This window comes from Delphinapterus leucas, chromosome X (genome assembly GCF_059928025.1).
Source record: "Delphinapterus leucas isolate spDelLeu-1000000601 "Yukka" chromosome X, BTC_Dleu_Yukka2, whole genome shotgun sequence".
Taxonomy (NCBI): domain Eukaryota; kingdom Metazoa; phylum Chordata; class Mammalia; order Artiodactyla; family Monodontidae; genus Delphinapterus; species Delphinapterus leucas.
The window spans coordinates 638,071-651,173 of NC_143150.1; the positions used below are offsets into that span (position 1 = coordinate 638,071).

At 35.9% G+C, this 13,103-nt stretch overlaps 1 protein-coding gene across 1 annotated transcript in view; it reads right to left on the bottom strand.

The window, feature by feature from the left end:
- Positions 1 to 2,365: 2,365 nt before the first annotated feature.
- Positions 2,366 to 13,103, bottom strand: part of LOC149744102 (phosphatidylinositol-binding clathrin assembly protein-like) — a 38,323-nt gene continuing 27,585 nt past the window's right edge. Inside the window, exons 15-16 of the mRNA XM_089903925.1 lie at positions 4,648 to 4,759; positions 2,366 to 3,770 (exon numbers count right to left, since the gene is read on the bottom strand). Of these exons, the coding sequence (XP_089760051.1) occupies positions 3,694 to 3,770; positions 4,648 to 4,759 (189 nt within the window). The 3' untranslated portion in view covers positions 2,366 to 3,693. The remainder of the gene's footprint in view (positions 3,771 to 4,647; positions 4,760 to 13,103) is intronic.

The following is a 13,103-nucleotide window of genomic DNA, read 5'->3' on the forward strand; positions in this document are numbered from 1 at the left end:
TTAATAAAAACGAACTATGTGCAACTCACTGAGTCATGTTCTTTAAACCCCACAGCTCAGTGTCCCTAATATCACCCCTAGTTTGCAGACAAGTAAAGGGACTTAAAATGAATGATTGGTAAGATAACAGAATCAATATTATAACCGTGACATACGGGGTAGGAAAGAAGCACAGGTGAAGACACTACGTAAGTCATATTTTAAAATGAGAATTACAACGCGTATCAACAAGGCTGTTGTAAAGATTAAATGAGATTATGTATGTACAATACCTAATAAGTACTTGCCACACAGTAGGGCTAAAGCAATGAGGAAACTAGGCGAGGCTGAAGAAGTGCGAAGAGGGAGCGGATGAAACTGCAAAAGTGGGGGGAGAGGGGTGGGGCAAAAGGACTGGGGAGCCGGAAGGTCTGGAAAACTTGGGAGATGACAGGGCCTGAGGAATGAGGAGGGAGGTGGGGCCAGAGGTTGGGTAATGAGGAGGGGCTGAAGGAATGAGGAAGGTGGGTGGGACAGAGGACTGAGCTAGAGGACGGGTGCCAGGAGAGGGGAGTACTACAGAAAAGGCTGGAGCTGGAAGAGTAAAACAGTTGGGCGGGCCTGTAGAACTGGAGAGAGATGTGAGGACCCTGGGGACTAGAGAGAAGGTAGGGGGTTGGAGGACTGGGGAGAGGAGCGGGGCAGAGGAATGTGGGCAGGGCTTTGAATTGGACTGAGTGGTGAAGGACTGGCTCCGACGGAGGGTTTAGAGGACTGGAAAGTGGGCTGGACTAGAGGAAGGGGAGGGGTGGGAGCTGTAGAACTGTTGAAGGGGGCAGAGCTAGAGGACTGGGGAGAGGGAAGGGGTTGGAGCGGTGCGGAGATGGCTGGTGCCTGAGGAATGGAGAAATTGGGCAGGGCAGTAGGACCAGAGGGTGCCAGGGCTGAGGCCTTGGAATACGGGCGGTGGATGACTGTGGGAGCCTCTGTATAGTAGTAACAAAAACTTAGAACATGAAATTAAACAATACCATTACGTTAGAATTAAAAAGCATGAAATAGTTGGTAGTTATATAATGAAAAGTGCTAGATACTATTAAAAATCCCAAGTCGATAGAGAGAAATTAAAGAATGCCTGAAGAAATTGAGTGTTATACTGTGTTCATGATTTGGAATTACTGATTTTGTTAGGATGTCTTATGTCTATTTTCTCCAAAGTTAACTATAGATTCAATGAAGTCCTAATCAGCATAGAAATTGATCAGTTGACTGTCATATTTTATGTAATTCAAATAAAATGTGAATACCTGAAACAATCTTGAAAAATATGAATAAACATGGAAGACTAATACTACCTGATTTTGAGACCTACAGAAAACTATGATAATCAAGACAGTGTGTTATTGGACTAAGGATAGACCTTTGGATCAACAGAACAAAAAAGAAAAAATAGACCCATAAATATGCTGTCAGTTGGTTTTTGAGAAAAGTACTAAGACAATCCAAGGGAAAAGGAATTTGTTTATCCCAAATGTTGCAAGAACAACTGGATAACTATATAGAAAAAGTAAACCTCTACCCCTACCTGTCACCAAACACAAAAATGTATGGGGGCACGGGTTCAATCCCTGGTGGGACAACTAAGATCCCACATGCCACGTGGCGTGGCCAAAATATATATATATATCAAAACCAAAGAAAAACATCAAAATGGGCAAAATAGTTGGACGCTTCACACACTAAAAGAGATGTTGGAATGGCCAATAAGTGTATGAAAAGTTGCTTAGTCATCAGGGAGAGGTAAATTAAACCACTATGTCATATTACTTACAAACCCACTAGAATGGCCAAAATTTAAAATACGGATTTTGGGCAAGAATTTGGAGCAGCAGAATTCTCATACACTGCTCGTGGAATAAAGTGGTACAGTAATTTTTAGACAACTTTTGGAAGTCTTAATTTTAGATAAACACCTGCTCTGTGACCCAGCCATTCTACTCTTAGGTATCTACCCAAGAGACAGATCCATATTTATCCACAAAAAGATTCAAACAAGAATGTTTATTTGCTGTACAGTAGAAACTAACACAATATTATAAAGCAATTATACTCCAATAAAAATTTAAAAAAATGAAATCAAAGTTAGATTGTAAATCAACTATATTCCAATAAAAATGTTTTAAAAAATAAAAATTGAATTAAAAAATAAAATCAAAGTTAGTAATGTAAATAAAATGAATTTTAAAAAAATTAAAAAAGAATGTTTATAGAGTTTGTATGTGTATATAAATTTAAATTTTAGTTTAAAAATAATGAGCATGAAGAAATATATCTTCAGATAAAAACTGAGTTTATCGCCAGCATAACTACATTAAATAAACTTCTAAAAGATGTACCTGAAGAAGAGGGGAATGATTCCAATGCAAGAAGAAATGGTGAACAAAGAATTTGTGAACACATTGCTAAGTGTAAGCAAAATCGTTTCTCTCTAACACTTTTAATTTGGGGGGCTAACAAAATGGGACAGGACTAAAATATTGGGTCACTATAGTCCATAAGTTGGGAGGGAATGCCCTTGTAGTTTAAAAGTGTTCTGAGGTCCTTGTGTTATCTGAGAGAGGAGATTAAGATGATATATTTTTTAACATCTTTATTGGAGTATAATTGCTTTACAATGGTGTGTTAGTTTCTGCTTTATAACAAAGTGAATCAGCTATACATATACATATATTCCCATACCTCTTCCCTCTTGCGTCTCCCTCCCACCCTCCCTATCCCACCCCTCTAGGTGGTCACAAAGCACTGAGCTGATCTCCCTGTGCTATGCGGCTGCTTCCCACTAGCTATCTATTTTACGTTTGGTAGTGTATATATGTCCATGCCACTCTCTCACTTCGTCCCAGCTTACCCTTCCCCCTCCCTGTGCCCTCAAGTCCATTCTCTACGTCAGTGTCTTTATTCCCGTCCTGCCCCTAGGTTCTTCAGAACCAATTTTTTTTTTTTAGATTCTATATATATGTGTTAGCAAACGGTATTTGTTTTTCTCTTTCTGACTGACTTCACTCTGTATGACAGACTCTAGGTCCATCCACCTCTCTACAAATAACTCAATTTCATTTCTTTTTATGGCTCAGTAATATTCCATTGTGTATATGTGCCACATCTTCTTTATCCCTTCATCTGTCTATGGACACTCAGGTTGCTTCCATGTCCTGGCTATTGTAAATAGTGCTGCAATGAACAATGTGGTACATGTCTCTTTTTGAATTATGGTTTTCTCAGGGTATATACCCACTAGTGGGATTGCTGGGTCATATGGTAGCTCTATTTTTAGTTTTTTAAGGAACCTCCATACTGTTCTCCATAGTGACTTTATCAATTTACATTCCCACCAACAGTGCAGGAGGGTTCTCTTTTCTCCACACCCTCTCCAGCATTTATTGTTTGTAGACTTTTTGATGATGGCCATTCTGACCGGTGTGAGGTGATACTTCATTGTAGTTTTGATTTACATTTCTCTAATGATTAGTGATGTTGATCAGGAGATTAAGATATTAAGTTTAGTTTTTGATAATTTTGCAGGATAAAGTTTCAAGGCTAACTATTAAAACAAGAGAAAGAGTGCATCACCTCAAAAACACGAAATGAAGAATCTCAAGAGTATTGAATGTCAAAATGGATGTTTATTTTACTTGGAAGAAGTGGATGATTCAGTCAGCCTGTAGAGAGATCGTCATTTGTTTTCACCTCTGATTTGGAATCTTTTCGCTTTGGTACTTCATGGATTCTGTCTGTGTGAAAGAAAGACACATGTGTATATCTTCCATTATTTCCACATATTTTTCCTCGTGGTTATGAAATAAATTACAAATAGTTTTACACAAAACTTTGGTCAGTCTTCTCATTATCTAATACTCGAAGCTTTGTCAGGCCTCCTAAAACAAACATTCAGGAACCAGGGGGCCCCAAGTGCATGGACTGAAGGCAGAAACCTTGTAAAGACTCTTCTAGAAAACAACACTCTGAGGCAATGAACACCTGGATCATGACACTTCCCCATATGCTTCAGCTACACCTCATCCATGTTACCACTGCTTGCTTCCACTTCTGTGCTCAAGCTGTTTCCTCTGCCTCTAATGTCAAACTTCTATCATCTATACACCCACTAGTTGAAATTCTCCTTATCATTTGATACACAATGCCCTGAAACCTTTTATCCCTGAATTAATTGTTCCCTCCTTTGACCTCCCATAGTGCTTTGGCTTTCCTATCTGTTTATATGCTTGTCTGCAATATCGTTTCCCCTCTCCGTTGACTGGCTATCCATTTTTAAATATCAGCATTCAACTTAGGTATCACTTCTTTAGGAAAGCTGTGCCTGCAACCTCCAGACTGAGCTACCCACCTCTCCAGCACTGATCTCAGTTGCGTTTGCTGAATGAATGAATAAAAGGCTTGCTGACTAGGTATCAGAACCCAGTTGATGTTTAACAACACAAGTTTGTAGAGGATTGGCTTTATACAGTTCTGTGTCTCTTTACAATGCTGAAAATGTTAGAATTCTTTTTTCTTCTATGAGACACCAACAATGCACAAAAGATTATAAAACTCTGTTCTAACATGTGACTGCACATGCCTACCAAGTACCTAAGTAACAATAGGTCAAACATACGTTATTTCTTGTGGATGGAGCAGCAGGCTTGCTGGTCCTTAAGCCTGGTTGGGTATAAATCATGGGTTGAGGTGCCATTAGGGAAGGAGCTCCAATTGGAGTTGGAACCTATGAATTCAAATGCAAAAGAAAACAAAATAAAAACTTAATTAGTATTTTATTGCTCCCCTAAAACAATAGTACCAAGAGGACAAGTAACCACTCTAGAGCAAATATTACATTTAAAGAATGTCAACTGAAAAGATGCCAGCTGAGTAGTGGCAGGCCCTGGAGATAAACGTGAATGACAAACTAGAATTTGAAGTATCAATATTTCACTCAGATGCTGCTGGAATATTCTGCATTCAGAGAAAATGAAATATCACTAGTTTACAAACCAACTGCTTTGCAGTTTATGAAGAAGTAACAGCAACTGGCACTGAAGAAGCTGTTGAAAAACCTCCAAAGAAGAAAACAAAAAAGATGACCCAGAGCCATATGAAGTGGAAGGGATATGGTAATATGGGGGTTACTCGTGACTGAGATAAGAACAACGGTGGGCAGGCAGAATCCTTACTGGAAGAGTTTCAAGAGAGAATGAGAGGAAAAAATACAACAAACTAGTAAATATAACAAAAAAGAAGCAAACTCACAGATATAGAGAACAAACTAGTGGTTACCAGTGGGGAAAGGGAAGGGGGAGGGGCAAGAGAGGGGTAGGGGAATAAGAGATACAAACTACTATGTATAAAATAAATTAGCTACAGGGATGTATTGTACAGCACAGGGAATATGCTGTGTATTCACAGCATATTCACAGAATATCCAATATTTTATAATAACTTTAAATAGAGTATAGCTTTTAAAAATTGTGACTCACTATATTGTACACCTGTAACTTGTATAATATTGTACATCAACTGTACTTCAATTTAAAAATAAACTTCAAAAATCATTCAAAGACAAATATCATATGATATCACTTATATGTGGAATCTTAAAAAAATGATACAAATGAAGTTACCTACAAAACAGAAATAGACTCACAGACATCGAAAACAAACTTATAGTTACCGAAGGGTAAAGGCCAGGAGGAAGGATAAATTGGGAGATTGGGACTGACATATACACACTACTATATATAAAATAGATAACTAATAAGAGCCTACTGTATAGCACAGGGAACTCTACTCAGTACTCCATAATGGCCTATACAGGAGAAGAATCTAAAAAAGAGCGGTTATATGTATATGTATGACTGATTCACTTTGCTGTACATCTGAAACTAACACAACATTGTAAATCAACTATACTACAGTAAAAAAAAATTTTTTAAACTTCAAAAAAAAAACAGGGAATGAGAGGAAAAGAAGCAGTTACATAGCCTATAGAGAACTATTTTAAGGAATTTTTCAGTAAAGGGATAAAATATACTACTAAATGGTAGTATATTCATATGTGAAATACCACTGAGCCATTATAATTAATGTATTAATTATGTACCAATCTAGACAGATCTCAAAAACATAAATATAAAATAATACCAATTATAATCAATTTTTAAAAATCATTTAGAAGAGTACTACATATTTTTCCTTAGTAAAAGTATGAAAATGTTCTAGAAGGCCAGACATAAAATTCACAGTCATTGTCTCTGGAGTGGCAGAGAGTGACTGGGACTAGGGATGACCCAAGGAGACTTTGGTCTTATTTGTAAAATTTCATTAATAAATGATCTGGAAAAATTATGAAAAAATGTTAACATTTAGTAATTCAGAATGTTGAAGCAAGGACGTTTGTTATCCTCTATACTTTCCCATATTTTAAATGTTTTTCCAAATTGACACCAACAGCAAAAGCATGAGTGAATTGGTGGTGAGGCTAAAGGACTTCAGAGTTTCCATTACTCATATTACATCACGTGAAATTTATACGACGCACTGAGGCTATAAAAACGAGAACTGGTGATTGCAAACAATTTTTAACTAAGTAAAGAAAATTTATAAATCATGAAAACATTGCCAAATAGGCAGAACAGAAATAACAGACTTAACTAAAATGAGTTAGAAAAAGGTTGGATAAAAAGCCAGAAAAATTCCAGAGAGTATTCTACCTGTATTAAAATTTCCTCCCATTGGAAGCCTTGAACAATGAGAACAAATTCAGCCTTATGAAAGTCCACTTCTTTTTTTACATCCTTAAAGCAGAGTGAAAGTGATCCCAAACAGCAGAATGGCAAACAAAACAAAACAAAATGAAACAGCAAAATCCTTGCAGAAAGGGAAGAAAAACAGAAGCAAACAGTAGCTCATTACTCTTGGAATAAACCAATAATGTAAACTAAACTAAATTATAATTGAATCTCTATTATGTGTATATTGATTATTCCTATTTTGGATCATCTATTAATTCTGGAACAGCTTTCCCTTAACTATTCCACTTTCACAATCCCTTCTCCTCCCCATTTCTAGGGTTCCTTTCCCTATTCCTCACAAAGCCTTTGCTATATTATTTCTCAGAGGACTACTGTTTCTTTTTCCAATGCAAGAAAAGGATGTGGGTGGATTACCTTCCATTTAAAATTATCCCTATCATGTTTTATTCTATTAGTGCAAACCATGGGGAGTTTTACGTATATCTCCCACTCTTGAGATCTTAAAACTGTTTTTTTGTTGCCATTCTATACATAGGCACTTGCTGTGAAGTCACTGGATAGGCCACTGGTGTGGAACCTTGAAGAAAAGTGTCAATTACTATATAGCACATTTTCTACTACTATTTAATAAGAAATGTTATAAGATACAGAATACTTTCTGCTATATATTAAATATTGAGAATTAATATAGTGAACCATTTACAGCTGGGACAATGATCTTTCCTTGAACATGACAGATACAGGAGGTTTCAGGACTTCCAACTGAAGAGAAATATGAACTTAGCTAAGCAAGAAAGAGTTATGACTTTGTTTTTATGCTACATAAATAAAATAATAACATTAATAGACAAAATGAAAAAAAGAAAAATTTCAACCACAATCTCACTACCTCCAACAAATAAAACTTTAATTTTTCAATTTTCATTTCCAGTCTTTGGTTATGATATTTTTCACATGTGGGATAATGTGAAAAATGAAGATAATTTGGCTTTCACCGCAATAGATGAACAGAAGAGTAATACATTTAGTGCTATAGGTGTAACATCAAATTATGTCTGGCTCTCAACCTTGATTTAGTCTCTTTGCCTATACAAGTCAGAACTTTAATCCTTGTCTTAGTCTCTTTATTTACTACTAGGTAATATAACATGAGAGACAAGTGGCCTTTGACTTTAGACATTTGATGCCAGAGTGTTTAGTGACTGCCCAGAAGGACTTGAAAAAAGAGGCAGAAATACATCTTTAATATCAATGTTTCTGATATTTTCCAAAGTTTTCTTATATCCTAGCTCCCAATTCTGCTATTTAAAAATTCTTCATTCTTTTTTTTTTTTTTTGTGGTACGCGGGCCTCTCACTGTTGTGGCCTCTCCCGTTGCAGAGCACAGGCTCCGACGTGCAGGCTCAGCGGCCAAGGCTCACGGGCCCAGCCGCTCCGCGGCATGTGGGCTCTTCCCAGACCAGGGCATGAACCCGTGTCCCCTGCATTGGCAGGCGGACTCTCAACCACTGCACCACCAGGGAAGCCCCTAAAAATTCTTCATTCTTGTTATATATCATTTGAGCCAAAATTGATAACTATCTCATGAATAATTTTTATTCTTGATGATTGTGCCCTATTACCAGGCACTTACCATTAAGCCTTGATATTCAAAGTCTGGTCCTTGGACCGGAATTATCAACATCAGCTGGGAGCTTCCCGGAAATGCAAAATCTCAATCTCCATCCCAGACCTGTTTCATTTTAACAACACCCCAAGGTGAGACATATGCAGGTTAAAGCTCAAGAATAAGAAAGTGTAGCAAGGGTTTAAAAAGTTCTATCAAGAGAGAAGTATGCCCAGCATGTTCACAATTCCCCCAGCGCATCTTCATTGTTGTTAGGGGGGATGCTTATTCTCCTTGCCTTCCTATTTTCATATCCTTCTCTGAGCACTGAGGGGATTTAATTTAATGGTCTATGTTTCACATACTAGTGGGTGGGAGTACTGTGACACAAAATCACTGGCATCATTATCATCATCACCATCATCATATTTCTAACTAATATTTATTGAGTACTTACTGTGACCTAGGCAGTATTCTAAGCAGTTTACCTCATAAATCCATAAGAAAAAGACAAATAACCAAACCAAAAATAGGTGAAAGCTTGAACAGCCATTTCACAAAAAAAGAAAACTTAATGGTTAATAAATATATCAAAAGATACTCAACCAGGTTATGAATTAGACAGATACCAAAAGGAAAACATACCATGATACCATTAAACACCAGCAAGAATGGCACATTTTACGTTATACTATTTATATTTTAATTTTAGGTAGGTATTCATGTTTATATATTAATGGAAAATATACATTACTATTATTTTATATTAATAATAAATAATTTAAATTAATAAAATAATGTCAAGTGTTGATGACATTGATAACACTCTTATTCCACTGGTGGGCATATACACTGTTACAGCCATTTTTGAAAACAGTTTAAAATTACCCAGTAAACCTAAACCCTATGGCCAAGCAGTTACACTCCTAGGCAGATCCCCTGGAGAAACTCTTGCACATATGTACCAAGAGATAGCAACCTTGTTAATAATAGCAAACACCTTGAAACAACATACATGTACATGTCCAACATAAATGTCCATACAATGAAATATTATACAATGGTAAGGATGAATGAATTATACCTGCACACACTAACACAAATGAATCTTACCAACATAATACTGATTGAAAGAAGCAGGTCACAAAAGAATATGTACAGTATAATTCCATTTATAAAATTCAAAATTGGAAAAACCAACAACACAAAAGAGGACTGAGGTGACTATATAAAAGTGAATAGAAATAAGCAAAAAGAGAAATCTCAGTGAACAGAAGAGAACATTAAATATCTAATTATTAGTCTCAGAGTGATATAAAACCATACTATATTTATGAAAATAGACAGGAAGTTACAAAAAAAGCAGATAATGAGAATGTATTCTTAGAAATTAAAAGCATAACTCATTAAATAAAATGTTTAACCGAAGGGTTGAATAATAGGAGTAGTTGCTTGATATGTTCAGTTGGATATGTTCACTTCATGAAAATTCAATAAAATTTACCAAAGCAGAAACAAGCAAGCAAACAAACAAAAACACCACACACTCTCAATGGATGGGATAAATGGCAAATTAAACAGAGATGGAGAGAATCTGTAAATTAGAATACAAATTTGGAGAAAGTACCCAGAATGAAGCACATGGAGATAAGGAGATGGGAAACGTGAGAGAGGTGTTAAGAGACAGACCTAGAAACATCAAGGTAAAAGTAGTTAGCAAAAGACAAAATTTTAAATGGAATAAAACAATTCAGATTAATTGCTCTTTTAGTTTTCTACTGAGGTGTCAGCAGGGCTGCATTCCTTCTGGAGGCTCCAGGAGAAAATCAGTTTAATTGCACTTTCCTTGACTTCTGACCCCCTCACTCTATCTTTAAAGGCAGCAACATGGCATTGCTCTGACCTTGCTTCCATCATCACATCTTTCCCTGACTCTTTTGCCTCCATTTTCTACTTTTATGAACACCTGTGATTATACTGGGTCCACTTGGATAATTCACACTAATCTCCCACTTTTAAGGTAATCTGATTAACAACATTAATTCCAGCTACAAACTTAATTCCCCTTTGCCATGTAACCAAACATAATCACAGGTTCTGTGGATTAGGATATGGAAATCTTTGGGGGGGACATTATTCTGTCTACCATACCTATAAAGGTACAGTAAAATAATTAGACTGAAAGCTGACTTGTCAGTGGTGGTGGTAGAAGCCTGAAGAAAGTAGAGTGATATCTTTAGAATACTAAAAGAAAATAACTGTCAAACTAGAAGGGGATACCCGGACAAACAAAACTGAGTTGGCCACCAATTCAGTCTTATTAAAGGAAATGTTAAAGATGTACTTCAGGTGGTCGCCTACAGAAGGTCTAACATGTAATAAGAAATTATGAGAAAGAAAGTGGCAAATAATGTAGTTAAATCTAAACAAACACTGACTCTGTAAAACAGTGATACTTCTGATTATTTTGTGGTAATTAAAAAAACAAGATACTGACTCATGAAGAAATAGAAAATCTGAATAATAAATCTATAACTAGTAAGGAGATTGAATCACTAATCAAAAACCTCCCAACAAAGAAAAGCCTCAGACCAGATGCCTTCACTGGTGAATTCTACTGAACATTAAAAGAAGAATTAACACCAATTCTTCTCAAACTCTTCCAAAATTTGAAAAGGAGGGAACATTACCTAACTCATTCTATGAGGCCAGCACTACCCTGATACCAAAGCCAAAGACAATACAAAAAATAAAACTATAGACCAATATCCCTTATGAATACTGAGGCAAAAATCCTCAACAAAATACTAGCAAAACAAATTCAGCAGCACATGAAAAGGATTATATACCATGAACAAGTGGGATTTATTCCTGGAATGCTAGGATAGTTCAACATATGAAAATCAGTGTATCAATAATATGCACCATAAATAGAATGAAGGGAAAAAATAAGATAATATCAATTGATGCAGAAAAGCATTTAATAAAACTCAACACCGTTCCATGATAAAAGCACTCAATAAACTAGGAATAGAAGGGAACTTCCTCAACATAATAAAGATTATATATGAAAAGACCACAGCTAACATCATGCTCAAGGGTGAAAGCCTGAAAGCTTTCCCCCTAAGATCAGGAACATAACAAGAATGCCCACTTCCACCAATTCTATTCAAAGTATATCTAGAGCTAAAAAAGAAATCAAAGGCATCAAATTGGAAAGGAATAAGTAAAATTATCTATTTTTGCAGATGACATGATCTTATATTTAGAAACCCTAAAGATTCCACAAAAAAACTGTTAGCACTCATGAATGAATTCAGCAAAGTTACAGGATATAATATCAACACACAAAAAATCAATCACATTTCTATACACCAGCAATGAACAATCCAAAGAGAAATTAAGAAAACAATTCCACTTACAATAGCAACAAAAGAAATAAAATACTTGGAATAAATTTAGCCAAGGAGGCAAAAGACTTATACACTGACAACTACAACATATTGCTGAAAATAAATTAAAGAAGAAGACCTAAGCAAATGGAGAGATAGCCCATGTCCATGGATTGGAAGACTTAGTATTGTTAATTTGACCATACCACCCAAAGTGATCTACAAATTCAATCATATCAAAATCCCAATGAATTTTTTTTTAGAAATAGAAAAACCCAGCCTAAAATTCATACAGAATCTCAAAGGGCCCTAACTAGCCAAAATAATCTTGAAAAATAAGAACAAAGTTGGAAGACTCATACTTCCTGAATTCAAAAGTTATTACAAAGCTACAGTAATCAAAACAGTGTGGTACTGGCATAAGGACAGACATATAGATCAATGAAATAGAAGAGAGAGCCCAGAAAAAAACCCTTCACATATATAGTCAATTGATTTTTTACAAGGGTGCCAAGATCATTCAATGGGGAAAGACTAGTCTTTTCAACAAATGATGCTGGATATTAATGATGCTGGGACAACTGGATATCCACATGCAAAAGTATGAAGTTGAACCCTTACCTCACAATATATACAAAAATTCAGTCAAAATTGATCAAAGACCTAAACTCAAGAGCTAAAACTGTAAAAATGGAAGAAAACATAGGGGAAAATCTTCATGACATTGCATTTGGTAATGAATTCTTGGATATGATACCCAAAGTATGGACAACAAAAGAAAAAATAGATATATTGGACTTCAGCGAAATTTTTAAAATTTTGTGCATCAAAGGACACTATCAATGGAGTAAAAAGACAACCCAGAGAATGGGAGAAAATATTTGCTAAGCATGTATCTGATAAGGGATTAATATCCAAAACATATAAAGAGCTTGTACAGCTCAACAACAAAACAACCAACCCCATTCAAAACTGGCCAAAGGTTTTGAATAGACATTTCTCCAAAGATGATATACAAATGCAAATAAGCACATGAAAAGATGCTCAACATCACTAATCATTAGAATAATACTCTACTTCATAACCATCAGGAGGCTATTATAAGTAAAAAAGAAATCCAGAAAATAATAAGTGTTGGTGAGGTTGTTGGGAAGTTGGAACCCTCACGCATTTCTGGTGGGAATATAAAATGGTTTAGCCACTGTGGTAAACAGTATTGTGATTCCTCAAAGAAATAAATATAGAATTACCATATGATGCAGCGATTCTACCTCTGGGTATATGCCCAAAGAACTGAAAGCAGAGGAGACTCAAACAGAT